This window comes from Anomaloglossus baeobatrachus, chromosome 4 (assembly GCF_048569485.1).
Source record: "Anomaloglossus baeobatrachus isolate aAnoBae1 chromosome 4, aAnoBae1.hap1, whole genome shotgun sequence".
Lineage (NCBI taxonomy): Eukaryota > Metazoa > Chordata > Amphibia > Anura > Aromobatidae > Anomaloglossus > Anomaloglossus baeobatrachus.
Genome location: NC_134356.1, coordinates 437,297,496 through 437,324,231, shown reverse-complemented (window position 1 = coordinate 437,324,231; position 26,736 = coordinate 437,297,496). Strand labels below are relative to the sequence as shown.

The following is a 26,736-nucleotide window of genomic DNA, read 5'->3' as shown; positions in this document are numbered from 1 at the left end:
ACCAGGTATTCACCAGCGAGTCTGATGGTGAAGTTGGATTTGGATGCTGATAGACATGAGATACAAGTCCAGGGCAGTTCACAAGCTGCAGCAGCTGACCACAGGGGTAAGGGACACAGGTACACAGCTCAGGATAATAGATAGGACTTTATCAGACAGAACAGCTGGTTCAGACAAGTTGGGTTCAGGAACAGACTCGGGTACTAGCCGGACCATGGGTTCAGGTTCTTGGGCAGGATCGAGATACAGGTATGGGAAGACAGCACAGGTTCAGGTGTAGGCAGAAAGGTACTGGCTTTGGGTACAGGTCAGGATACAGGTTCAGAGACCTGACAGCAAACTAGCAGGTACATGACTAACTAGAAACAATGTGTTCAGGTACTTCTCAGGATGAGAAGGTGCCTTAAATATGTAGTACCTCCCAGCAATAGGCTGGGGTCATTTTTGGATTGCACATGCTGCCCCTTTAGGAATCGGGAATATGCATGCGCATGACCTTAAGGCATTGCCTGGAGACCTGCACAACATGCGTGCAGGCCTTGGGAGCAGGTGACCGCAGTGAGTGAAGGCACAAATGGGGGGAGAAACTGCAGGACATCTGTGGTGGTGAGTATGTCAGAGTTACTACGGGGAGGCCCGTGTTGCAATATGGTTCCAGTAATCAACTGACTTTTTTTGCTTGGCTTCAGCAAACTGATTGCTGGCTTTCTTGTGCATAATTTTTAGAACAGGTTTCTTTAGGAGGCGACAACCATGCAGTCCAATTTGATGCAGTGTGTGGCATACAGTTAGGTCCAGAAATATTTGGACAGTGACACAATTTTCGCGAGTTGGGCTCTGCATGCCACCACATTGGATTTGAAATGAAACCTCTACAACAGAATTCAAGTGCAGATTGTAACGTTTAATTTTAAGGTTTGAACAAAAATATCTGATAGAAATTGTAGGAATTGTACACATTTCTTTACAAACACTCCACATTTTAGGAGGTCAAAAGTAATTGGACAAATAAACCAAACCCAAACAAAATATTTTTATTTTCAATATTTTGTTGCGAATCCTTTGGAGGCAATCACTGCCTTAAATCTGGAACCCATGGACATCACCAAACGCTGGGTTTCCTCCTTCTTAATGCTTTGCCAGGCCTTTACAGCCGCAGCCTTCAGGTCTTGCTTGTTTGTGGGTCTTTCCGTCTTAAGTCTGGATTTGAGCAAGTGAAATGCATGCTCAATTGGTTAAGATCTGGTGATTGACTTGGCCATTGCAGAATGTTCCACTTTTTTGCACTCATGAACTCCTGGGTAGCTTTGGCTGTATGCTTGGGGTCATTGTCCATCTGTACTATGAAGCGCCGTCCGATCAACTTTGCGGCATTTGGCTGAATCTGGGCTGAAAGTATATCCCGGTACACTTCAGAATTCATCCGGCTACTCTTGTCTGCTGTTATGTCATCAATAAACCCAAGTGACCCAGTGCCATTGAAAGCCATGCATGCCCATGCCATCACGTTGCCTCCACCATGTTTTACAGAGGATGTGGTGTGCCTTGGATCATGTGCCGTTCCCTTTCTTCTCCAAACTTTTTTCTTCCCATCATTCTGGTACAGGTTGATCTTGGTCTCATCTGTCCATAGAATACTTTTCCAGAACTGAGCTGGCTTCATGAGGTGTTTTTCAGCAAATTTAACTCTGGCCTGTCTATTTTTGGAATTGATGAATGGTTTGCATCTAGATGTGAACCCTTTGTATTTACTTTCATGGAGTCTTCTCTTTACTGTTGACTTAGAGACAGATACACCTACTTCACTGAGAGTGTTCTGGACTTCAGTTGATGTTGTGAACGGGTTCTTCTTCACCAAAGAAAGTATGCGGCGATCATCCACCACTGTTGTCATCCGTGGACGCCCAGGCCTTTTTGAGTTCCCAAGCTCACCAGTCAATTCCTTTTTTCTCAGAATGTACCCGACTGTTGATTTTGCTACTCCAAGCATGTCTGCTATCTCTCTGATGGATTTTTTCTTTTTTTTCAGCCTCAGGATGTTCTGCTTCACCTCAATTGAGAGTTCCTTAGACCGCATGTTGTCTGGTCACAGCAACAGCTTCCAAATGCAAAACCACATACCTGTAATCAACCCCAGACCTTTTAACTACTTCATTGTTTACAGGTTAACGAGGGAGACGCCTTCAGAGTTAATTGCAGCCCTTAGAGTCCCTTGTCCAATTACTTTTGGTCCCTTGAAAAAGAGGAGGCTATGCATTACAGAGCTATGATTCCTAAACCCTTTCTCCGATTTGATGTGAAAACTCTCATATTGCAGCTGGGAGTGTGCACTTTCAGCCCATATTATATATATAATTGTATTTCTGAACATGTTTTTGTAAACAGCTAAAATAACAAAACTTGTGTCACTGTCCAAATATTTCTGGACCTAACTGTATGATCTGAGCACTTACAGGCACACCCTCCATCCCTTTAATCTCTGCAGCAATGCTGACAGCACTCATATGTCTATTTTGTAAAGACAGCCTCTGGACATGACGCTCAGCAAGTACACTCATGTTCTTTAATTGACCATGGCGAGGCCTTTTCTGTCTTGTTAAATGCTGCATGGTCTTGGCCACCATGTTGATGCTCAATTTCAGGGTGTTGGCAATCTTATTATAGGCTAGGCCATATATATGTACAGCAACAATTCTCTTTTTCAGATCCTCAGAGAATTGTTTGCCATGTGGTGCCATTTTGAACTTCCAGTCACCTGCTGCCCATTCACACCTTAGACATTGTAACAGTAATGAGTCACATGATGTCACACAGAGGTTTTTACAAACATAGCCAACTTCAGGATCTGTTCAGACTACAGATTCTGACACTCTGCCTGATAACTTCTCTGATGTCTGATCAGCGCAGGCAGACTCAGGCATCGACCAACAGATTAGTAGTTCATAGGCAGGCTAGCAATAGTTTCTCTCTGCTGGTCTACATTTTAGTCTCCTTTGATCACATGTTGTGCAGGAGCCAATCATATCTGCTCCCCTCCTATATATAATGGATAGATCTTTCCTTCTATTCCAGCTATAGTCTATCTAAGCTGGTCTGGTGAGGTGTTGTGATCCAGACTAATTGGGGGTTGTATTACTTGTTGCTGTGTGCTGCTTTGGAGTTAACCCTTGTTGTCTTTTTGTTGCTACCTTCCTGCTCTTGTTTTCCTCCTGCCTCTCTCATTATTTGTTCCTGTAAAGTTGCAGTGTGTCAGAGTTTTGGTTTTCCCCTGCCTGTGTTTATATATATGATCCCATCTCACTCCTGCTCATTCCTTCCCTGGTGGAAGGTGGGAATCAGATTAGTTCTTGTCTGGAGCACAGCCAGGAACAAAACTCAGGCATCTCCACCATTAGGGGTAACCCTCAGGTTAGGGTTAGCCTAGAGACCCTTAAGGGGGCTTTACACGGTAGCGATATTGCTAGCAATTTGTAGCGATAGCGAGCGTGTAAGTACCCGCCCCCGTCGCGCATGCGATTGTTTGTGATCGCTGCCGTAGCGAACATTATCGCTACGGCAGCGTCACACATACTTACCTGGTCGGCGGCGTCGCTGTGACTGCCGAACAATCCCTCCTTTAAGGGGGAGGGACGTTCGGCATCACAGCGACGTCACCGCAACGTCACTAAGCGGCCGGCCAATCAAAGCGAAGGGGCGGAGATGAGCAGGACGTAACATCCCGCCCACCTCCTTCCTTCCGCATTGTGGCAGGCGGCAGGTAAGGAGACGTTTCTCGCTCCTGCGGTGTCACACATAGCGATGTGTGCTGCCGCATGAGCGATGAACCACCTGGATAAACAACCCTTACTGATTTTTGAGTTTGGGATGACCTCTCCATGGTGAACGATTTTCACCATTTTTGAGGTCGCTTAAGGTCGCTGGTCAGTGTCACATGCTGCGATATCGTTAATGACGCCGGTTGTGTGTCACTAACAACTTGACCCCGACGACAAACCATTAACGATATCGTAGCGTGTAAAGCCCCCTTTAGTCCTTCACTTAACTACAGTCACTTCATGACACATGACACTGGGGAAGGAAAATGGCTAATTGAGCACAATATGATCATTTTTACTGAGGGTTGTACTCACTTTTGCTACCAGAAGTTTAGGCATTAATGGCTGTGTGTTGAATTATTTAAATGGCACACCAAATTTACACTGTTATGCAAGCTGTACATTGATTACTTGATATTGTATCAAAGTGTCATCTTCAGTATTGTCCCATGAAAAGAGATCAAATATTTTCAGAAATGTGAGGGGTGTACTCACTTTTGTGACATACTGTACATTATATACACATTATATATTCAGTAAAGTCATGGACTAGTAGACATCACAGGATCTGTGGACATGTTGATGATATGCAAATTATGAGAAAGTGGAAGCAAATTTTTCAAGACATCTTCATTTATTTAGTGTCTATATAACTCCACGTCATTCACGATCTCTTTACCTCTAGCAATCTATCCTTTCTGGGCCTCACCGAAACATGGCTGACACCTTCCAACACTGCCTCCCCTGCTTCACTGTGCTACGGTGGAGTTCACTTCACCCACACTCCTTGCCCTGGCAATAGACAGGGTGGAGGAGTGGGCCTCCTTCTTTCTAACAACTGCAGCTTCAACCCAATCCCACCTCTACCCGCCCTTGTCCTGCCTTCCTTTGAAGTGCACTCTGTCCGCATCTATTCTCCCGCCAACCTCCAAGTGGCCGTCATATACAGACCACCGGGCCCAACCACTGCCTTTATTGACCAGTTCTCTGCCTGGCTTCTACACTTTCTCTCTGCTGACATTCCCACTTTCATCATGAGTGACTTCAACATCCCCACTGACACCCGCCAGTCAGCAGCTTTCAAACTCCTCTCCCTCGCTTCATCTTTTGGTCTAACTCAGTGGTCCGCCTCTGCCACCCACAAAGATGTAAACACATTAGACCTTATCTTCACCCGTCTCTGCTCTCTATCTAACGTCACAACCTCCCCTCTCCCCTTATCTGACCACCATCTACTTACTTTTTCAGCCCTGTCCTCCTCACCTGCCCCCCCCTGTCCAGCACCTAGGACACCCCCGCAGAAACCTTGCACACATCAACACACACACCCTCTCTGATTCTATCCTACCTCTGTCCTCCATATCTTCACTCCACGACACAAACAGTGCTACCAGTTTTTACAACGCCACACTCACATCAGCCATTGATTCAGTCGCTCCCCTTGTACACGGCAGAGCGAGATGAATCAATAGACAGCCCTGGCACAACAGCCTCACTAAAAAACTACGGCAAGTGTCTAGGGATGCAGAGCGGCGCTGGAAGAAAACGCACTCCCAGGAAGACTTCACCACATTCAAAAATGCTATTCATACATTTCGCTTGGCCCTCACCTCCGCTAAACAGGATTACTTCAGAAACCTCATATCCTCTTTAACACACAACCCCAAACAGCTATTTAATACTTTTACCTCCCTCCTTCGTCTACCGCTGCCCCCTCCAACCTCCCTCATCTCTGCAGAAGAATTTGCTACACATTTCAAAGAAAATATCGACCAAACCAGACAAGTCTTTTCTGCTCAACCACCACAACCCCCTCGTATAATAGACCACTGCCCCTCCCCCATAAACTCCCTCCCCACCATCACCGAAGGAGAACTTGAGCATCTTCTCTCAAAAGCGCACCTCACAACCTGCGCACTTGACCCCATCCCATCCCACCTCCTCCCCAACCTCACTGCTATGCTTATTCCAGCCTTAACCCATCTCTTCAACCTATCTTTAACAACTGGTACCTTCCCTTCTGCCTTTAAACATGCAACAGTCACACCCATCCTAAAGAAACCTTCCCTTGACCCAACCTCTGCTGCCAGCTATCGCCCCATATCACTACTCCCATTCGCCTCAAAACTCCTGGAACAGCATGTCCATGCTGAACTTTCCTCCCACCTCTCCTCTAACTTTCTCTTTGACAACCTACAGTCTGGCTTCCGTCCACATCATTCCACTGAAACTGCCCTGACTAAAATCACAAATGACTTACTTACTGCCAAAGCTAACAAGCACTTCCTATACTCCTACTTCTAGACCTGTCCTCAGCCTTTGACACTGTCGACCACTCCCTGCTACTACAGATCCTCTCTTCCCTTGGTGTCAGAGACCTCGTCCTCTCTTGGATCTCTTCATACCTCTCCAACCGCACTTTTAGTGTCTCCCACTCCCACACAACCTCTTCATCCCGCCATCTCTCTGTTGACATCCCTCAAGGCTCTGTCCTGGGACCCTTACTCTTTTCCATCTATTCATTTGGCCTGGGACAACTCATAAAGTCCCACGGCTTCCAGTACCACCTATATGCCGATGACACTCATATCTACCTCTCTGGTCCAGATGTCACTTCTCTGCTGTCCAGAATCCTAGAGTGCCTATCGGCTATATCTTCCTTCTTTTCCTCTCGCTTCCTAAAGCTCAATGTGGCCAAAACTGAACTGATCATCTTTCCTCCATCTCACATACACCCTCTACCTGATCTACCTATTACAATAAATAACATCACGCTCTCCCCAGCACACAAAGTTCGGTGCCTCGGAGTGACCTTTGACTCTGCCTTGTCCTTCATACCACACATCCAATCCCTGACCACCTCCTGCCGTCTTCAACTCAAAAATATTTCCAGAATCCGCCCTTTCCTCAATTCCCAATCTACAAAAATGCTAGTGCATGCCCTCATAATCTCCCGCCTCGACTACTGCAACATCCTCCTCTGTGGTCTCCCTGCTTACACGTTCGCCCCTCTCCAGTCCATCCTTAATTCTGCTGCCCGAATGATCCACCTCTCTCCTCAATACCACCCTGCTTCTCCTCTCTGCAAATCCCTCCACTGGCTCCCAATCTTCCACCGTATCCAATTCAAATTACTAACACTGACCTACAAAGCCATCCATAATCTATCTCCTACGTATATCTCAGAACTAATTTCTCACTACTCTCCAAAACACAATCTCCGATCCTCCCAAGATCTCCTTCTCTCCTCCTCTCTCATTCGCTCCTCACGCAACCGACTCAAAGACTTCTCCAGAGCATCCCCAGTCTCCTGGAACTCGCTGCCTCAACATGTCAGACTATCTACTACACTTGCAAACTTCAAACAGAACTTGAAAACTCATCTAATCAGAAACGCCTAAAACCTTCAATGACCTCACTGCTTCACCACCACCGTGCGGAGCTGCCTCCCCACCACTGTGCTTAGCTGCCGCTCCACCACCGTGCGGAGCTGCTGCCCAACCTACACACCACCTACTGTCTCCTCCCCAAAATCCTATAGAATGTAAGCCCGCAAGGGTAGGGCCCTCTTCCCTCTGTACTAGTCTGTCTATCGTAACTTATATATGTATTCTGTATGTAACCCCCTTCTCATGTACAGCACCATGGAATCAATGGTGCTCTATAAATAAATAATAATAATAAATAGTGTCAAGTATGAGCACAATGTGCATAAATACTAACACTTACATGCCTTGGGATGCAATCAAAGGCTACCATGGTGCAGAACAATATAGCAATGTAGCTGGATTGAAGATCTATCCTCTTCAGTGCTGATTCACGCTTTTGTTTTGGATGCAGCATATCAGGAGATAGGTCTGGAGACCATGCAACAATGCCATGAAGAAAAGTTCACTAGGTAAGGTCACATTGGGTCTACTCCTGCTATTTTGGCATCGGGTAACATAATGTATGATAGCCATTCCCCTCTAGTTTTCATGCCAGGTACACTAACAGCTCAGTGTTACATTGATTTAATTGTGGAATTAGTGATTTGGCCCAGAAGCTGTTTTTCAACATTACAAAATACCAAGCTGTTAGTTGCATGCTCAAGTTTGAGCAGGCTGCATGGCCTAAACGTGTCACCATGGCCTGCAGTATCTGAACTTCTCTCTGTTTGTGCAAGTCTGGGAATGTCATTGGTCAGTAATTCCAAAGGGAGATGTCAGCAGTGGGTCTTGATGAGTTTTGTCCTCAAATGCATTCCGTATAGCAGAACATTCCTCAGACAACCATTGATAACCTCATTAAAAAACAAGCCAAGGAGTGTAAGTGAGTGTAAAAAGCCAAATGCAATAACCATCATTAGAAATGGCAATGGATAAGTTAAAAACAGATGCCATACTGTTCTGTGTCTGTTCATTTCCATAATTCCATGTCTTACTTTTTAATGTTGCAATTTCATTTTATATATATATATATATATATATATATATATATATATATATATATATATATACGTATAAATTCACAGACAAAAAATGGTCATATCATCAATGTGAGTTTATGTATACTTATCATCACTGTGATTTGGATATGATCAGTATCAGGATGTGATATTGATTAATAGCCTAACTAACGGTTAGTATACAACCACTGTTGGCTGAATTGATCAGCTAATGATCTCCCAAGCGATAAATGTATGTGATAATTTTTGAATCTGGCTAAATTGACATGGTGTCTGATTTGGGGGGCAGATTTAACTATATGTAATAATTACCAAGAACATCTCCCAGAATATTCTCTATAATATAACACAAAAAAACCCACCTTTTTCTGATGGTTTGCAAAAGAGGGGTGTGATACAAGTGATTATTTTAAAACAGCATTAGCACTTTCTAACTTTTTGTCTGTATGTAAATTTATAATCAGTAATTAAACAAGATTTTAGGGTGTATAAAAAGAGAGATTAGATCCCGTGATCCCAACATATTGGTATCCCTCTATAAATCACTTGTAAGGCCACATCTAGAATATGGAATTCAGTTTTGGGCTCCACATTTTAACCCCTTCACGACCGGCCGATTTTTCACTTTCCGTTTTTTTTTTCGCCATTCTTTTTCTGAGAGACGTAACTTTTTTATTTTTCAGTCAATATGGTCATGTGAGGGCTCATTTTTTGCGGAACGAGCTGTACTTTTAAATGAAACCATCAGTTTTACCATATAGTGTACTGGAAAACGGCAAAAAAATTCCAAATGCAGAAAAATTACAAAAAAAGTGCGATAGCACTATGGTTTTTGAGATATTTTATTCACTGTGTTCACTATATGGTAAAACTGATGTGCTGGTGTGATGCCTCAGGTCAGTGCGAGTTCGTAGACACCAAACATGTATAGGTTTACCTTTATATAAGGGGTTAAAAAAAAATCTGAAGTTTGTCCGAAAAAAGTGGTGCACGTTTTACGCCATATTCCGTGACCCATAGCGTTCTCATTTTTTGGGATCTATGGCTCAGTGATGGCTTATTTTTTGGGTCTCGAGCTGATGTTTTTAATGGTACCATTTTTGCGCAGATGCTACGTTTTGATCGCCTCTTATTGCATTTTGCGCAAAAGTTGTGGCGACAAAAAAAGTCGCTTTGGCGTTTGGAATTTTTTTGCCGCTACGCCGTATACTGATCAGATTAATTGATTTTATATTTTGATAGATCGGGCATTTCTGAACGCGGAAATGTGTGTATATTTTTTATTTTTTTAACCCTTTAATTTCCAATGGGGCGAATGGGGGGTGATTTGAACTTTTAGGTTTTTGGTTTTTTTTTAATTTTTTAAAACTTTTTTTTAACTTTTTTTTTTTGTTTTACTAGTCCCCCTAGGGGGCTATTGCGATCAGCAATCCAATCGCTCTGCAGTATCTGCTGATCACAGCTACAAGGCTGTAAACAGCAGATACGCTCTCTTTCTCTTTTGCTGTGCCGCTGGCAGTCAGGTAACTCGCGGCCACCGCTGGATCCAGCGGTGGCCGCGGGTAACCTTAGTGACAGCAGCTGATCGCGCTACTCATCTCATTAGCTGCATGGAGGTGACCGGAGCGGCGGTGTCTTCTGCTGCTCCTGTCAGCTCCATGCAGCAGAGCTGGAAGCGACGCTGGAGTCCGTGGATTACGCCGGACATGGAGGGTTTGTCGGGGTTAATAAATTGGTAATGAGGGAATTTGTTTGTGTTTTTTATTTCTAATAAAGGATTTTTTTCGGGTTTGTGTGTGTTTTTTTACAGTCACTTACAGATTAATCATGGAAGGTGTCTCATAGACGCCTGACATGATTAATCTAGGACTTATTGGCAGCTATGGGCTGCCAATAACTCCTTATTACCCCGATGTGACACCCGTGATGCCGGAGAAAAACGGACATGTTAGCGTAAGAAACACACGGACCCACGTAAGTACAGAACGGACACACGTTCCGTTCCAAAATACTTACGTGTGTCCAAACCATTAGGAATACAAAGGTCCACATCTGTACGTGTCTCCGGTACGTGAGAAAACTGTCAAACACGTACCGGAGGCACGAACGTGTGACAGAGGCCTTAAGTGGAGGTGATAAAAGATGAAAACAATGGTGAGTATGTATGTATGTATGGGTGTGTTCATATGATATTTTTTCATGTGTCTTTTGAGAGGGCCTGCTCTGTAAAAAGTACACAGAAAACACTTGAAAACCCTTTCCTATTCGTTTCTATTGAAGAACACGTTTGCTGCTCATATGTACAATCTTTTGATAATTTTTAACCATTTCAGGTTTTTAAAAAAGTCAAGCAGTTATAAGAAGAGTGGATAACTGTTTTGCTTTTTTTTTTTTCTTTAGCGTTTTGTAAGCATTTTTCCTTTCAAAAATCAGTAGTGTTTTATTAATTGCTTAATAGTTAAAAAGGTGAAAAAATACCCCATCCCTACAAGAAAAAAAAACACTTTAAAAATTAAAAAAGGGCAAAAAATGTTTTTTAAAAAATCATGATAACCAATGGAGATATTTTTCTCCTTAGGTCATCAGATTTTTTTTAAAAAACTTGATGACTGGTGATCCCTGACCTGACTCAACTGTACTTGGCACTGTGTTCATGCCTACTTGATTGCCTGAAAGTGTTTGTTTTTCTATGTTTATTAAAGATATATTGAACCTAAAAACCTGATGACCCAACTGATGACTAACCTGATGACACCAGTGTTTCCTAAAGCTGTTTCTATTTAAAAAACTTATTTTTAATCTACTAAAACAAATGTTGTATGAATATACCCTAACTAAACAGTTAAAATAAATAAATAGACGTAAAATTCCACCTTACAATAAACCATTATATTATTACAAAAAATGTAAAATTATGTAACTTTGATAAAAAGCCTTGAAAAAAACAATCTACTTATTTTATTCTATAAATTCTATTATGTGTAACTGTCAGTATAACACTAACGTAAAATACTTTTTTTTAACTGGAAAAAAATAGACAAATATAAATCTAAAAAATAAAAAAACTAATTCTTTAGCATCACTACCTTCATAATGGCTCGTCTTATAAAAGAATTAAATAATTTATCCCAAATGGTGAAAACCATAATAAAATTAAGGAAAAACAATTAAATTATTGCAACCTTTGTTCTACCTTCCAAAAGAAGGAATTAAAAAGGTATCAAAAATGGGATAAAACACCTCAAAATTGTACAAGTAAGAAGCTAGTTTCATCTCCCAAAAAACAGTCCATCACACAGGTCAGATGAAACAAAAATGAAAAAGTTATGACACTCAAAATATGGTGAAAAAGAAAAATGTATATACATTTATATAATGTATATACTGTACATTATATAAATTTTTGTGTAATTATTGTGGTTTTCTTACTTAAAAAAAGAACAAACATAACAGATTCTTAAATTCCCAAGTCCAAAGAGTAAAGTAATAATAAATTATTATTATTTTACTCTTGGCAAATCAGGAATTTAAGAATCTGTTATGTTTGTTCTTTTTTCAAGTAAAAAAACACAATAATTAGACAAAAATGTATCTGTTAAAAATCTGTTATGTAATAAGTTTCACCATTTCTGCAATGTTGTCTCAAGATCTTCCAGGGAGGTGAGTACAAGCTTTTCCTATTTTACTTGGGGGAGTTGGTATTTAAGTAGGGCTTGTCAAAGTAGTGGTCGTGATTGATTACATTTTAAAGAAATAAAAAACACTTGAAGAATTGCTTTTTGCCGATTCAAAAAAGCAAGTGGTGAGTAAAAAGTAAATGAGTTAATCAATAAGTGACATCAATCCCAAAATTAGTGGCAGTGTACACTTTTTGTTGCTTTCAAGTATATTTGTCACTACAGTTGTGTTGTGGTGATAACACCTATATAACATACTCTAGCTTCTGAAGCAGCAGTAGTTCATTTGTAGATTTGATTAATATATAACGATGGGTCATTACTACTGAACAGTTGATGCCTATTTTTAATTATTATACACTATGTAAAATACCAGCTTCAATAGTATTTATAACTGTAATGACCAACAGTGTTGGCACCCTTGAAATTGTTCCAGAAAGGGAAGTATTTCTCCCAGAAAATTATTGCAAATGCATGTTTTGTTATATATATGTTTATTTTCTTTGTACAAAAAAAAGAGAAATTGGACATAATTTCACACAAAACCCCAAAAATGGGCCGGACAAAATTGTTGCCACCTTTCTGAAATTGTGGGTAAGCAACTTTGTTTCAAGCATATGATGCTCGTTCAAACTCACCTGTGGCAAGTAACAGGTGTGGGCAATATGAAAATCACACCTGAATCCACATAAAAAGGGAGTAAGTTGACTCAATCTTTGCATTGTGTGTCTGTGTGTGCCACACTAAGGCATGGAGAACAGAAAGATGTGAAGAGAACTGTCTGAGGGCATAAAATTGTTGAAAACTGTAAACAATTACATGGTTACAAGTCCATCTCCAGACATCTTGGTGTTTCCTTGTTCACAGTGCACAACATAATCAAGAACAATTCATGGCACTGTAGAAAATTTCCCTGGATGTGGATGGCAGAGAAAAATTGATGAAAGGTTGCAACGCAAGATAGTCCAGATGGTGGCTTAGCAGCTCCAATTAAGTTCCCAAACAATTCAAGCTGTCTTGCAGGCTCAAGGCGTCAGTACGAACTATCCGTCGACATTTGAATGAAAAAAGACACTATGGCAGGAGACCCAGGAGGATCGTACTGCTGTCACAAAGACATAAAAAAAGTTAGAATGTACTTTGCCAAAATGTATGTGAGTATGCCAAAATCCTTCTGGGAAAGCATCTTGTGGACAGATAGATAGAGGATTTTGGTAAAGCACATCATTCTACTGTTTAATGAAAATAGATGGAGGCCAACAAAGAAAAGAACACAGTACCTACAGTCAAATATGGAGGTTCATAATCCAGTCAAAATATGGTTTGACCCAGAACAAATTCCAAGAAAGCATTTTATTATTTTTTTTTTTTACTATTATATGTGGGGAACAACATATTAAAAGTTTACCAAAAATTGATCACCACAAAGATCCTAACTATGACGTCATAAGACGATGACAGCCATCGCACTAAAAATAACGAATATTTCCCTATTTCAAAGCTGTAGCTGTAGGTTACAGAAGAGTTTGCATTTTTTATACTATATATTTTCATATAACAATTTTTATACAAAGTTTTATAGTAACTACATGGACAGGCGAGGTCATGACGTCATCAATGACGTCATGACATACATGTACATTTCTAGAAATTATAGAATTAATACACAGTACATTTTAAGACCTACTTCATCACTGAATAACTGTGTCAGGTCAATAGTCACTATTTTCATCATCAGACACTGCTTCCTCACTCATATTGTCACAATGCCCTTCTTGACATGGTCCGCATACCCGTGAACAGGTAAGTCCGTGTCTTTTGCTAGTGCACCGAAGTGTACTACAACCACAAGAACAATTGCAGTGAATTATTTTCAGAAGTGTTTCTGGCGCGGGTGAAGTATCCATCATCACTGGAACTAGACTGTTGTTCTGCAATTCCCATCCCGATTCAGTAGTGTCCATGGCCTCACCATTGTCCATCCAAAGCATCCCTTGGAGGTAACTCCAAAGGGCATGATACTTCATTGCAGAGGAGGTCAGTGGCAGTCGTTCAGGTGTAACAACGATTTTGGCTGAACCAACTTTTTTCCATTGAGTAGAATACCTCATTGCAGACAGATTATCTCCAGATTTGCCCCCGAACAATGCCACCATCGCTTTACACCCAGCATCTTCAATCTCAGCTATGTTTTTATAACCTTAATGTCATATACTGTTGCAGGACTCCCTTTATCCGAGTAGAAATAAAACTTGTTGCCATCACTGGTTGACACGTGATGAAGTAACAACACCAAAAGATCTGTATCTTCGCCAATGAGACTAGTACTTTTGTTGGATGACATTGACACTGCTGCCTTAACAGTCTCGACATCTGCATTCCCCTCTGATTGTATTACGTGGCAACCTCTGTCATTCATGCGCTGTGAAACGAGATTGATAAGAGACTGTTTGTTCTCCACATTCGAAAGGAAGTCCTCATTTTTCCCGACAAATCTCGTTCCTTCAGCAATGTTCACTTTCTTACTTGTTCGATTTTTGCGCCGTCGCTGATATGTTCTTAGTGTTTGGTCCTCCAATGTAACCATCAAATACTATCGTAGCCTTACCATAGTGCTTTACTGTGAAAGATGCATAGTCTTCAGCGATTGAACAATATGTCTTTCGTTCTGACCACTTCAGTCGATGGAGAAGAGATCCCCCGTCAAGAACATAATGTTCCACTTCTGGTACATCCTTGAGTACTGCGTCATCTGAACTCTGTTCTTTTATAGCAGCCATAAGTTGTGCTTTGGTTTGCGTAAGAGATGTTTTGCCTCAAAGAGGGATGGTTGGTATGGTGAAAGTTCATAGGCCATCACCTCATCAAGGGAAAGATCAGCAGTTTGAGACACCACAAGAAACCTTTGGAACAAAAGAGCGGGGTCTATTGTTTTGTCCTTAGCAACATCAATTGCCTCACTGGATGCCAGGGTCTTGGCTTTCATTTACCGCTTGTACTTAACTGAAAACAGTGATTGACCCTCCATTGTTTCCACTATTTCTCTGCCAATGGTGAACAGGTTATGGACATTCACATCCTTATTTGCATTGACACCGGTGATAATGTTGCGAAGAGAAACTTCATCAGAGAAAGGAGAAAAGGTCTCGAGTTTATCTGCAATTTTCTCCAGGTCTTCACAATCTCTTCTCGTCCTTGACGTTCTTGCCTCCTTGTGTTATTACCTATGACAAAGCTCTGGCAATTGAAACCCTGCATTGCATCACTGTAGGAAGAGGACACTGGCACAGACAGAGTCCACAAGGCCCTCTGATGTTCGGACATTCCACTTCCTTTGGTGAGCCCTCCTGCATGCAAGCCATTCATAAATCATTAAATAATAAATATAATAATAGTAGTAATTGTAAAAGAAATATGATAGACACTGAAAGGTGAGTCGCCTTTAACATTTTACAGCTTTGGTGGCCATATTCTTTGACGTCACATTTGGACGTCAAAGAATATGGACCCTATCTTGGTAAACTTTTAGTATGTTTTTCCCTACATGTAATACTACAAAAAAAAAAACAAAAAACGCTTTCTTGGAATTTGTTCAGGGTAAAGGATTTTTTTTTCGTATTTTGACTGGACTATCAAAGATGTTTTGGGGTTGTTTTGATTCCTCTGGCACTGGTTGCCTTGAAGGTGTGCAATGCATCATAAAATTTGAAGGTTATCTAAGTACCGTATTTTTTGTTTTATAAGATGCACCGGATTATAAAACGCACACCAAATTTAGAGATAACAAAAGGTAAAAAAATAAATTATGGGGTCCATTTTGTAATTCGATGGTGTCTTACTGGAGGGGGACGGCACCAGTGGTGGAGGGGGACGGCACCAGTGGTGGAGTGGGGGTCACAAGAGGCAGGGGAAGTGCTGGAGTATGACGATGCTGAGGGCGGTGCAGAGGGGGGCCCCAGATGCTCACTGCAGGAGCTGCCCTGTGCTTGGGCAGCCAGCGCTGCTCTGTGCAGGGGCAGGTGGTGCTGTTCTGTGCTAGAGCAGCCGGTGCTGCTCTGTGCTGGTGCTCGCTGTGGGCGGTGAGGCACTGGCCATTCTGAAGATGTCGGCAGTGCGGGCTTCAAGAAATGGCAGCAGGAGTTGGGACGTGCGCAGATGGGAGCTTGAGGTGAGAGTTCCATCTGAGCATGCGCCGACTATGGGTGCCATTATTTGAAGCTCTTACCGCCGGCATCTTCAGAATGGCCCGTGCTTCACTGCCTGCTGCACAGAGCCTCTCTACTGCCCGCTGCACAGAGCCTCGCTGCCTGCTACAAAGAGCCAAACAAAGCCGCGACGCTTGCTGCACAGAGCTGTGCCGCCCGCAGCACAGCATTACCCTGCCTCCTGTGACCCCTCTCTACCACCCCCCCCCCAGTAAGCTACATTCATATTTTAAGACGCACCCCTCATTTTCCTTCCAAATTTTTGGGAGGAAAAGTGCATCTTATCCGAAAAATATGGTATTTTGGGTTGCAATGTATCCCAAACATACTTCAAGAAGCAGCCAGAAATGAACGGAAACAAAACACTGGAGAGTTCTGAAGTGGCCAGCAATGAGTCCAGATCTAAATCCCATTGAACACCTGTGAAGAAATCTTAAAACAGTGCTGTTGGGAGAAGGCAAACTTCAAATATGAGAGACCTGGAGCAATTTTCAAATAATTAGTGGTCCAAAATTCCATTTGAAAGGTGTAAGAAGCTTGTTGATAGTTATATGAAGAGATTGATTACAGTTATTTATGACAAAGGCTGTGCAACCAAATATTAAGATGAGGGTGCCAACAATTTGGTACTATCCATTTTTGGGGTTTTGTGTGAAATTATGTCCAATCTACATTTTTTTAACTGTTTTGTTTGTGTTGTTCCAATACACAAAGGAAATAAACATGTCTATAACAAAACGTGTAATTGTGATAATTTTCTGGGAGAAATAATTCATTTTCTGTAACAATTTCAAGGGTGCCAACACTTTTGAGCATGACTCTAATACTACTTCATGATTATCAATACTATTGAAACTTGTATTTTACATAGTGTATAATAATTAAAAATTGTCTGTCAACTGTTCAGTACCCATTGCTATATTAGTAATCAAATCTGCAAATGAACTAGTGCTGTTTAAGAAGATAGAGTATGTTATATAGGTGTTATCACCACAAATGTAGTGACAAATATACTTGATAGCAACAAAAAGTGTACACTTCCACTAATTTTGGGATTGATGCCACTTATTGATTAACTCATTGATTAAAAATTGTTTAAAAGAACTGAAGTCCTCAGTGGTTGATACCTTTTAATGGCTAACTGAAAAGATGGTAATAATTGCAAGCTTTCGAGACTACTCAGGTCTCTTCATCAGGCATGGTATAACACAAAATCTGAAGAGTATGTGGTAGAGTAGATATCTCATTGATTAATTCATTCAACACTTTTAGCAATGACTGTATGTACATTTTTGGATGATTAAAGCTTCACTACTATTTTTGTCCTACGGATTTTTTGCTTCCTTTGTATGTCATATCACAATCTTTAGGTCGATTATGTACATTTTTTTTTTATATACCTCAATATGGCACCACAAAGAAATTCAACTCATCCCACAAAAAAGTTCCATACAGTTATCTGGAAGGAAAAGTAAATTATAGCTCTTGGATTGGGTCAATGAAAGTGCATAAAGGAAAATAGACTGATCCTAAAGGTAAAAAATAGGTTAATATTCAAAATTGTCAAAGCAAATAAGAGCATGCTAATGGTGCTGTTAAGTAAGTGTTCCATCAAGTGTATGTAAATAAATCATATGAGGTGGATACTTCCCATCCTCCTGACTTGACACTTGAGACGTGATTTTATACAAAGGAATATGGGCAGTGGAATGATAGTATTTGGAACAGACAGAAAAGATGTCATGATGGGATGGCTAAAGGTCTATGTCCAAACATGAATGTCTCATCTATAATTAGGTGTTGCTTGTGATGTTAGTCAAGATGGAAACCCTTTTAGCTATGAGAGCTACAAACAAGAAAATAAAGTTACCTCAATAGGGTCTTCTGAGGATATCTTGTTCTTCTCCGAGCTTTGAGATTCACGTCTTTCTCCAGTACTAGTACTTTCCTTTGCACTAGACTTTTGCGATGTGACCTCAGAAGATAAATTACAAGAAGGGACCAGCACTTTTGTCTCTATCTTCTTCATATTTTGCTCAGCAGCACCACTGATTTTGCCAGGTGCAATTGTAGAAGAACCTGTTAAATTAGATACAACTGGCTTTGGTGGTTCACTCTTTGACTTGGGGTCAGTTGCAGTATGATCAAGATTTGAAACTGGTTTAGTTGAATTCAATTCATTTTTTGTGCTTGTTGATGATTGAGGTTTGCGTCCAGCTGATAGTTCTCTTTGCTCTTTAGAACGCCTTGGGGCTACTTTTGGTACTTTTATTTGTCCTTGAACTGATGGTTTTGCTGGACTCAAACTATCTGACTGAACTTGAGTTTTTGTCTTCTTGACTTGGTCAAGAGGTGACGTAACTTCTTGTTGTGATTGTGAGTCATCAAAATACATATCCCTCAAGGAAAAATTGATCTCATCCTTATTTTGCGATTGACCTGGTTTTGGAATGGAAGAATCATCTGCCTTTTTACCGGGCACAATGGCATCTTTTCCTTTTTTTAGATCTTTTGTTACAGTAGTTTTTACTGACTTATTAGATAGGGTGGAAGGTGCAAATCTTTTATTCACTGAAATTGGCGATGCCTGAACCTCCATCTTTTCTTCCACCTGTGTCTTGGTGACATCTTTACTAAATCGGGATCTTCTTGGAGCAGGACTTATTCCTTCTGGCTTCTTGGCAGTTCCCTGTTTTGCCTCCTCTTTTGTTAAGTCTGTTGTACTTAAAGGAGGCTCTTCCTCTTTTTTCTTCTTCTTTGCATAAGACTCCTTGGGTGTGGACTTTTTTGTTATGACTTCCACTGTTTCATAGACATATGCAAGAAATTCTTTTCCATTTTCTTCTATATTTTCAGGTACACTGTAACCATTGGTGGTTATCTCTTCACTCTGTTGAGGTTCCATAACATGGAAACCATTGACCACATTATGTGGTTGTTCATTTGCATTTGACACTTCATCTTGAAGTCTAGCATTTGGATCTGTAACCTGGACCTTAACAGATTCCTCATTTTCTAATGATTCTGTTGCAGTATCTGTATTTTCTGATGAGAACCTCCTCTTTCTTTGAATCCTTTCAGGACTCAATGCCCTCAGTCTTTCACTTTCATCCAAATTTTCCTTAGCTTTTTTCCTACTTTGCTCAATTTCACGCATTTTGGCTTCTGCTTTTCTCTTCAGTTTTGCAAACCACCTTTGGTGAATTTTGTATTCAGTCATGGTTCCAACCTCTAAAACTCCAGAACAGGACACAATACCTTTGGTATTTCTGGCTGATGCTTGATAAATTGCAGCGTCTTCTTCACTGCACCTGTAAAATAAAATAACAAAATGAATTATTTGTACTATAATTATAATGTTTAGTATTTGGAGATTTTAGATACTTAGATATGAAACGCACTTATAGATCATTAACGTGTGCCGTTTTCCACTTCGTAAAATTTCATATTTTGGCAAACCACAGTATCGATCCATTTCTTCATCATCTTTGTACCATGTAACTTCGGGTTCTGGATAACCTGCAAATAAACCAATAAAAAAATTTTAATAAGTAACTGTCATGACAAAAGTAACTTGGAAATCAAACATTTTAAATTGCATTACTAATAAGAAATTTACAAATGCTAAATTCTAATGTTTCGCAAACAACTGTTTAATTTGCAAAGTGAATGATGTAATGTGACACTAAATGTGTTTATGTTTGTCTGTTTTTACACTACTTGGCAAAACGACTACACTACAGTTAGGCTTTCTTTTACCCAAGGCAATGAGGCAGATTGCTGCCCTAGTTCTGTATCAAAATACACTGACCAAAGTATATAGGTTTGTTGGCTTCACCCAAATACATCATCTGGGACACATGCTAGCCAGCCCACCCACCAAGCTACACAGCCTTAGGCGGGCTTTACACGCTGCGACATCGCTAGCAATTGCTAGCGATGTCGAGTGTTATAGCACCCGCCCCCGTTGCACATGCGATATGTGTTGATCGCTGCCGTAGCGAACATTATCGCTACGGCAGCTTCACAGGCACATACCTGGTCGGCAACGTCGCTGTGACCGCCGAACAATATCTCCTTCAAGGGGGAGGTGCGTTCGGCATCACAGCGACGTCACCGCAACGTCACTAAGCAGCTGGCCAATAGAAGCGGAGGGGCGGAGATGAGCGGGATATAACATCCCGCCCACCTCCTTCTTTGTGCATTGACAGTGGAGGCAGGTAAGGAGATGTTCATCGCTCCTGCGGTGTCACACACAGTGATGTGTGGTGCTGCAGGAACGACAAACAACATCGTACCGGCAGCAGTAGTGATATTATGGAAAGGAGCGACGTGTCACCAATCAACGATTTTTGACGTTTTTGCGATCAGTGATCGTTGCTCCTAGGGTTTACACGCTGCGATGTCGGTAACGGCGCCGGATGTGCGTCACTAACGACGTGACCCCGACGATATATCATTACTGATGTCGCAACGTATAAAGCCTGCCTTAGAGTATATTCATACAGTGCAGTATTTATTTTCTGTATGTACAGTAAAATGCAGTATTGGAAGGAAAAATACTGCGTACATTACAAGCTTTTTTATGTGTTTGTCATGTTTTATTTTAAATTCATCAGCAAAAACGCTGAAAGAATTGACATGCTGTGGTTTTTGAAAAATGTTAAATGATGGCATGGATATGCATGCCTTCCAATGACACAGAGTCAAAAGTGTTTATTGATGATGTGACTGAAGACAGAAGCAGCCAGATGAATTCTGAAGTGTACAGGGCTATAATTTCTGCTCAGATTTAGCCAAATGCAGCAAGGTTGACTGGACAGTGATTGACAATGACCCAAAACATACTGCAAAAGCAATCCAGGAGTTTTTTTAAGGCATGTAAGTGTAATATTCTGCAGTGGCTGAGTCAGTCACCAGATATCAACCCTATCAAGTATGCATTTCAGATTTTTAAAACAAAACTTAATGGAATAAGACCCAGAAACAGTCAACAACAGAAAAGGCCTGGCATAGCATCACAAAGGAGTATACCCAGCGATTGACGTCCATGGCTTCCAGGCTTCAGGCAGTCATTACCTGCCAATGATTCTCTACAAAGTATTAGAAATGAACATTTTGTTTATGGTAAAGTAAATATGTCCAATTACTTTTGAGCCCCTGAGATGAGGAAGCTTTGTAGAAAAATGGTTGCAATTCCTATATATTTGTCACGCTCCCCGGTTCCTCTGCCATGCTCCCCTGCCATGCTCCCCGGCTCCCCTGCCATGCTCCCCGGCTCCCCTGCCTTGCTCACCGGCTCCCCTGCCACGCTTCCCCGCTCTCGGGTTACGCTCCGCCGCTCCCGTGCCAGGCTACCCGGTCCCCCGCTCCACAGCCTTCATGCCCCATCACCTGCGGTCCCCAAGCAGCCCGGTCCCCGCTCCCGGCGCCCATCGGTAACGCTGAGCCAGCCCGGCACTCCTGCCTCCTGTGCACTGCTCCCTGCTCTGGCTTCTGGCACCCGGGCCTCGCGCATGCGCATTAGGGCGCGCGCGCGGTCATTGACCCTCTCTTAAAGGGCCAGTGTCCTCCAACAGGATATTGAAGAATCAGGTACAGGGTATATAGGGGGATCCTTTCCAAGTGGGCGGGGCCTGTTCTTCGTGTTTGCTAAGCTAGGAGTCAGGTCTCCTTGTGTCTTGTGCCATACTTACCTATCTGTCTTGTAGAGTCGCCCCCGTCTCGCCAACCGGTCCTGACGACTCCCGAACCCCGAACGGTGACTGCCTGCCATCCCGTCAGTCCCTACCATCTCCAATCCCTGGATCCGTGTGGTGACCCACCTCCTCGCTCCGTTGGTTCCGGATTCTGCCTGACGTCATCTCGGCCTCCGAACCTGAGCTCCGTCACCCGGACTACCTTCAGAGACTCCGTGGTCCCAGGGACTTCTTCACTCCACTCCTCTGAACGGACTGTCCTGCTACCTGTAGTGCTCCGGCTACCGGGCACCTTGCCCTCGGTGAGGTGTTCAGCCCAGTGGATCCACCTCCTGGGCCTACCCGTCCTCCTGGTCCTAACAATATTTCACAGGATATGATTGCTCAATCCCTTTAATTAAACCTAAAAGTCTCCACTTCAATTGTATCTCAGTTGTTTAATTTTAAAATCCTGGGCTCCCCATATTTGTTGTACAGGATGTGTTGTTGATCTTAGAGGATGGCTGAGAGGTTCTCACAAGTCAATGCCATTTCCTGTCCCAATGATATGGTGGGAACTGAAGGATTATGTGACTGATTGTTACTTCTGTCTAACCAATGTCGCTGGTTTCTCTGTTAAGAATAGGAAATTTATTGAATATTCCAATCTGCCTTCAGGTCCTTCAGGTAGGAGACCAGTGTCTCATAATGACACTCTTCCAGTACCAACACCAAAGAAAAACTGAATGAATTGGTCTAGAACCTAAATTTGTCTTCATTTTGTTTTCCTCTAAAAACTTAAATTTGTCATAAGCACATGCAGAGTTACTAGCTTCAAGACTTTGAGGATGGCATTTGCTGTCACCTGGTAGAACAGTTTGACTTTCAAAGCCCCCAAGATGACTTAACACAGTTTTTTTTAACAGGTAATAATAATAATAATAATAATCTTTATTTCTATAGCGCCAACATATTCCGTAGCGCTTTACAATTCAGGAGGATCATATACAAACAAGTAACAGTTATAGAAATACAATATTTAGAGGGGAAAAAAAAATACAACCCTGCTCGTGAGAGCTTACAATCTACAATGAGATGGGGGGAGAGGCAAGGTTCAAGTGCTTATTTACAATGACAATCCAACCATCTCACGGAAATGGGGCTGGATAATGGTTTCCTGGACCAGTGGGCCCGAGCCTTGAGATGCCTTTGGGTGCCATGGAGTTTGATGTGGAGCTATGTTGTGAGAGGTTGTAGAGGGACTATGTGAATCGAATCTGATTAGGGAGTGTGATAGGCCGCCCTAAAAAGATGCGTCTTTAGGGTGCGTCTGAAGCTGAGTAAGTTGTGATTTGTCCTAACTTCTTGGGGTAGAGCGTTCCAGAGGGTTGGTGCAGCTCGGAAGAAGTCTTGGATCCGGGAGTGGGAGGTTCGAATTAGTGTGGATGTTAGTCGAAAGTCGCTTGCAGAGCGTAGAGAACGGGTGGACTGATAGACAGAGAGGAGGGTGGAGATGTAGGGGGGTGCTGCACTGTGGAGAGCTTTGTGGGTGAGAACAAGCAGTTTGAATTGGATCCTATGATATATGGGCAGCCAGTGCAATGACTGGCACAGAGCAGAGGCATCCGAGTAGCGGTTAGCCAGATAGGTGACCCGGGCTGCTGCATTAAGGATTGACTGTAGAGGAGAGAGTCTAGTTAGGGGGAGACCAATTAATAGAGAGTTACAGTAGTCCAAGCGAGAGTGGATCAGGGCCACGGTGAGGGTTTTTGTCGTTTCCATTGTGAGAAAGGGGCGGATTCTAGAGATGTTCTTGAGGTGCAAGCGGCAGGTGCGGGCAAGAGATTGTATGTGGGAGGTGAAGGAGAGATCAGTGTCAAGTATAACCCCCAGGCAGCGGGCTTGCGGCCTAGGACTTATCGTTGTGCCACACACAGAGAGGGAGATGTCAGGTTGAGGAAAGTTGGAAGATGGAGGGAAAAGAAGAAGTTCAGTTTTGGAAAGGTTAAGTTTCAGATAGAGAGCAGACATGACATTGCAAACTGCAGTCAGGCAGTCACTGGTGTTCTGTAGTACAGCGGGGGTGAGCTCAGGGGAGGAGGTGTATAGCTGTGTGTCATCAGCATAAAGATGGTACTGAAAGCCAAATCTGCTGATGGTCTGACCAATTGGGGCAGTGTAGAGGGAGAAAAGAAGAGGGCCAAGGACTGAGCCTTGAGGGACCCCAACAGTGAGAGGAAGAGGAGAAGATGTGGAGCCAGCAAATGATACACTGAATGAGCGGCCAGAAAGATAGGAAGAGAACCAGGAAAGAACAGTGTCCTTTAGGCCGATAGAGTGGAGCATAGAGAGAAGGAGATGGTGGTCAACAGTGTCAAAGGCAGCAGAAAGGTCAAGAAGAATAAGCAGAGAGTGGTCACCGTTACGTTTTGCTGTCAATAGGTCATTGGTCACTTTGACAAGGGCAGTTTCTGTTGAGTGTAAAGGGCGGAAGCCAGACTGTAAAGGATCTAGAAGAGAGTGAGAGGAGAGGTAGCGGGTGAGGCGAGAGTAGACCAGGCGCTCCAAGAGTTTAGAGATGAAGGAGAGATTGGAGACTGGTCTGTAGTTGCTTGTGCAGGACGGATCAAGAGAAGGTTTTTTTAATAATGGAGTAATGATAGAGTGTTTGAGGGAGGAGGGGAAGATACCCGAAGAGAGAGAGAGATTGAAGATTTTAGTTAGGTGAGTGGCGACAACCGGAGAGAGGGACTGGAGTAGAGGTGTGGGGAAGGGATCAGTAGGGCAAGTTGTAGGACGAGAGGAGGATAGGAGCCTGGAGACTTCCTCCTCTGTGACTGGGTCAAATGTGGAAAGTGAGCTGGATGGAATATGGGGAGGGATGGGATTCACAGGGCTTGGTGGCTGGGAGCTGATCTCTTGGCGGATGTTTTCTATTTTCTCTGTGAAATACGAGGCCAGGTCATCAGCATGAAGGGCTGTGACAGGGGTCTGTACTTTGGGACTGAGGAGGGAGTGAAAGGTGTCAAAGAGTTTTTTTGGATTGTTGGCAAGTGAGGAAACAAGGTTGGTGAAGTAGGTCTGTTTGGCGAGGTGAAGGGAATAGTTATAGGTCCTTAACATGAACTTGTAGTGGATGAAGTTTTCTGGTGTGCGGGTTTTCCTCCATAGGCGTTCGGCGCTCCTGGAGCATCGCTGGAGAAATCGAGTTTGTGATGTGAGCCAGGGCTGTTTTACTCTGTGTTTGGTCTTTCTGAGGGTGAGGGGCGCTACTTGGTCTAGCGTAGTCCTGAGTGTGTCATTGTAGTGCTTTACAGCCAGATCAGGACAGGAAAGTGAGGATATAGGGGACAGTGATGTGTGTAAAGAGTCTGAAAGTGTCTGAGAATCGATGGCCTGTAGGTTTCTGAATGTGTGATTGGTGGGAGTGTGCTGGGGCGGACGAGGGTTTGTGAGCTTGAAGGAGAGGATGTTGTGGTCAGAGAGGGGAAGAGGTGAGTTGTCAAAGTCAGAGATTGAGCAGAGGCGGATAAAGACCAGGTCAAGGGTGTTACCATCTTCATGTGTCTCAGAGGATGAGAGCTGTGAGAGGCCAAGGGAGGTGGTGAGAGATAGAAGCTGGGATGCAGAAGGGGAGGAGGGGCTGTTCATGGGGATGTTAAAGTCTCCTAGGATCAGGGTTGGTAACTCTGAGGACATGAAGTGTGACAGCCAGGCTGAAAAGTGGTCAAGGAACTGGGTGGGTGAGCCTGGTGGACGGTATATGACAGCTACTCTGAGGGGAAGGGGATGGAAGAGCCTGATGGTGTGAACCTCAAAGGATGGGAATGAGAGTGATGGAGCTGGGGGGATGACCTGGAAGGTGCACTGTGGGGACAGGAGTAAGCCGACTCCACCACCATGTCTGTTTCCAGGTCTTGGTGAATGGGAAAAGTGTAAGCCACCATGAGAGATGGCAGCAGGGGAAGTAGTATCAGAATCCTGAATCCAGGTTTCAGTTAGGCCTAGTAAGTTAAGAGAGTTATTGAGAAAGAGGTTGTGGATGTAAGGAAGCTTGTTACATACGGACCGTGGATTCCATAGAGCACAATTAAAAGAGGGAAGCGAGGGTGTACAGGGAATGTTAATAATATTATCAGGGTTTCTATGGGAGGTGGGGGAGGGGGTAAAGTTAGCCTGGGGTGGACCGGGATTAGGAGAGATATCACCTGAAAGAAGTAGGAGTTACAGGATTAGGTTAACAACCTGTGCTTCTGCACCAACATTGATGGGTTGTTCGCAGCTTTGGGATGTTCGCATGAGTCGAAACAGTGTTGTCTCTTTATTGACTCATCAGTGTTAAGCCTCAAAGCTATATTTTTACACAATGGTAATATTAATCCTGCAATACCTGTTGGCTATGCTGCACACATGAAAGAAACATATGACAACATGCAACAGTTATTGAAACACATCAAGTACAGCAACTACAACTGGAACATCTGTGGAGATTTAAAAGTAGTGGCACTGCTGTTTGGATTGCAGCTTGGATACACCAAGTACTGCTGTTTCATTTGCAAATGGGATAACCGTGCTAAGCAGTCACAATATAAGGAAGTGGCCAATCTGTAAACATTTGACTCCTGAGCAGAAAAATGGCACACATAGAGCAGTTGTGGACCCAGCAATGATATTTCTGCCTCCACTTCATATAAAATTCGGGCAGATGAAAAATTTTGTGAAAGCAATGAACAAGGAAGCAGAAGGTTTTCATTATTTGAGACAAATCTCAAGAATAACCGATGCCAAGATTCAGGAAGACATTTTTGTTGGTCCACAAATCAGACACATCATGAATGACAAGCACTTCAAAGAGTTGCAGGTGAGGCCTGAGAAAATTGTTTGGAAATCATTCAAGGATGTTTCCAAGAATTT

General features: G+C 42.7%; 2 protein-coding genes across 5 annotated transcripts in view; one reads left to right on the top strand and one right to left on the bottom strand.

Moving 5' to 3' along the window:
* SLC28A1 (solute carrier family 28 member 1) overlaps positions 1 to 22,253 on the top strand; it is a 300,208-nt gene extending 277,955 nt beyond the window's left edge. Inside the window, exon 18 of the mRNA XM_075345491.1 lies at positions 21,856 to 22,253. Coding sequence (XP_075201606.1) covers positions 21,856 to 21,964 — 109 coding nt within the window. The 3' untranslated portion in view covers positions 21,965 to 22,253. The remainder of the gene's footprint in view (positions 1 to 21,855) is intronic.
* ALPK3 (alpha kinase 3) overlaps positions 1 to 26,736 on the bottom strand; it is a 311,388-nt gene that overhangs the window by 80,607 nt on the left and 204,045 nt on the right. For all 4 annotated transcript variants that reach the window (XM_075345487.1, XM_075345486.1, XM_075345489.1 and 1 more), the window contains 2 exons: positions 19,546 to 19,663; positions 18,015 to 19,455 (listed from right to left, as the gene is read on the bottom strand). In XM_075345487.1, coding sequence (XP_075201602.1) covers positions 18,015 to 19,455; positions 19,546 to 19,663 — 1,559 coding nt within the window. The remainder of the gene's footprint in view (positions 1 to 18,014; positions 19,456 to 19,545; positions 19,664 to 26,736) is intronic.